This window comes from Penaeus japonicus, unplaced genomic scaffold (genome assembly GCF_977035675.1).
Source record: "Penaeus japonicus unplaced genomic scaffold, GWHDUDI00000001_assembly GWHDUDI00000037, whole genome shotgun sequence".
Classification (NCBI taxonomy): Eukaryota; Metazoa; Arthropoda; class Malacostraca; order Decapoda; family Penaeidae; genus Penaeus; species Penaeus japonicus.
Window position 1 is genome coordinate 6,888,746 of NW_028234439.1, and position 2,500 is coordinate 6,891,245.

The 2,500-nt window shown below is 46.0% G+C and overlaps 2 protein-coding genes across 2 annotated transcripts in view; one reads left to right on the plus strand and one right to left on the minus strand.

Moving 5' to 3' along the window:
• LOC122259096 (uncharacterized) overlaps positions 1–2,500 on the minus strand; it is a 62,622-nt gene that overhangs the window by 43,238 nt on the left and 16,884 nt on the right. The window lies entirely within an intron of this gene.
• The window catches only part of LOC147467176 (uncharacterized), a 2,171-nt gene continuing 708 nt past the window's right edge, over positions 1,038–2,500 (plus strand). The window contains exons 1-3 of the mRNA XM_086532119.1: positions 1,038–1,160; positions 1,284–1,491; positions 2,308–2,500. The exon at positions 2,308–2,500 is cut by the window's right edge and continues 708 nt beyond it. Of these exons, the coding sequence (XP_086388245.1) occupies positions 1,038–1,160; positions 1,284–1,491; positions 2,308–2,500 (524 nt within the window). The remainder of the gene's footprint in view (positions 1,161–1,283; positions 1,492–2,307) is intronic.

Below are 2,500 nucleotides of genomic sequence, written 5' to 3' on the forward strand. Positions count from 1 at the left end.
TGTACTACACGAAACTGCTCCAATTGCATATGTACAAGAAGTGGAAGGTATTGCACATCGTGCAGAGCTGGGCAACAATGCCAAAACAGATCCCAACCAGCCAGAGTGCGAACAGAAGCAGAGACAGATAGCATAGTAGGATCTCAAATGAATAATACAGGGCACGAATCTCAGCAACCGGTAATCACTCAGGTGGAAGGAAACTCTTCTCTGACCCGATACTGGCGAAATATGTCAATTGAAGATGCAACATTGCTAACGGAAAACATATACAAGAAAATAGTTACTTTCTCCCCAAGCAATCTATTCGACATTCCAAGATGCAACGCAACGAAAGACCTAATTAAGGAAGTCGAATTCTTAATTAAAGAGTACACAAACGGCAGCTTCCTCCAACCGATTGCTCTAAAAATAATCGCTATTCTACCTCATCTCATATGCCAAAGAACACATACAAAATCCAAGACCGCAGATGATGTTAAAGGCTATGAAAAGGAGGATGGAGCGATGGAAAGTAGGAGATGTTACTGGACTCCTGAAAGAGCAAAAAACCTACAGGAAAGACACAAGAAAAACAATTGCAACAAGAAAAGATGGACAAATCAAGGAAATTTGCCAGTCTAATGAAACAAGGCAAAGTGACAAAGGCAGTAAGGTCCTAACATCAAATGACACAACTGGGACATTACCCTTAAATGAAAACACCCGTCGCTTGTCAATGAAAAGCACCCGCCTGCAAAGGAAGCGGCGGCGGGAACGATGTCGTGGAGAGTATAAATCCCCCACCTCGGAGATCTTTGAGCGAATTACCGGCGAAAAGATAAGAACACATGCATTGCACACACATGGTGCAGCTGGACCTTCTGGACTCGACGCAAAGGCATGGAAAACCATCCTGAGCAGCAGCAAGTTTGGGACAGCTGCAAATGACCTTTGCAAAGCCATTGCATCTCTTGCTAGAAAACTTCCAACAGAAAACTGCAACGACCTGATGCCTTCACAGCTTGTCGTTTAATTGCCCTCGACAAGAAGCCCGGATGCGCCCCATTGGCATTGGAGAAGTCTTGCGACGAATCATCGGCAAGGGATTCAAGACCGTTGTCCGAGACGACGTTAGACAAGCCGTGGAAATTTACAGGTGTGGCAGGTCAACAGGCAGGGTGTGAGGCAGCAATCCACGCCATGAGAAACATCTATGAAGAGCCGGATTGTCAGCCGTACTCATGGTGGATGCTACAAATGCCTTCAACAACATCAACCGAAGGCAACAATCCACAATATAGAGGTCAATGCCAAGCCTCGCACAATACACTAAGAACACCTACAACAACCCAGCAGAGCTCCACATATTCGACAATAGAACAAATACCTATGAGATGATAGCTTCAGCCGAGGGCACAACACAAGGCGACCCAATTGCCATGCGATGTACGCCATCGGTCTCCTCAGGCTACAAACAAATAATTGACCACACAAACAAACAAATACAAAGCAAGTTCCTTATGCCGACGACCTGACCGGAGCAGAGAAAATTAAGAACATAAGGAAGTGGTGAATCTCATTGAGACACAAGGCCCTCCACAAGGATATTTTCCGAACGCCGCAAATCGGTTTTAATTGTAAAACCGGAATATCTCGGACAAGCCAGAGAAGCCTTCCGAAAACAAACGTGATCATAAGGCCGCGGTGAAAAACACCTTGGGGCAGTTCTTGGCACAACAGCAGCCAGGGAAGAATACATAATAGGCAAGTGGATGAATGGAGAAGGGAAGTGATAGACTGGCAGAAATCGCAAAGAAGGAACCGCACTCGGCATATACCGCCTTCACCTTCGTATCAAACACAAGTGGAACTTCTTAATGCAACTATACCTAACATCGAGCCTTTACTTTCACCACTTGAGGAAGCAATTGTAAAGCACCTGATCCCAGCACTATCAGTGGAAGAAATCCCACTGCCAACGAGAGAGCCATACTCGAACTTCCGCCAAGGCTGGGGGACTCGGCATAACAAACCCGTGTAAAATAGCGGACATGAGATACCAAAACTCTGTCAAGCTCTCAGCCAGCCTAACTCAAGCCATAATAACGCAAGAAACATATACACAGCCTGAAACAAAGCAACAAAAAACAATCAAAATGGAAATTACAAAAAATAAGAAACAAAAAGCAGAGGCACAACTTCAAGAACAACCTCTATAATTACTGAGGATATGAAAAGAAGAATGAGTATGGCACGCGAAACCGGCGCTCTAACTGGTTGACCAGTCTCCCCATCAAAGTCAAAGGGTTTAGTTTAAACAAACAGGAGTTTGTGGACGCACTTGCCCTGAGATATGGTTGGCCAATAAGGACCTTCACCAGCACTGCACATGCGGTTCGGCTTTCGACCCCAACCATGCCATGACGTGCAAGACGGGAGGCTTCGTTTGCATGCGCCACGACGAGGTGAGGGACGTGACTGCACAAATGCTTGGCGAGGTGTGCCGCGACGTGAGGAT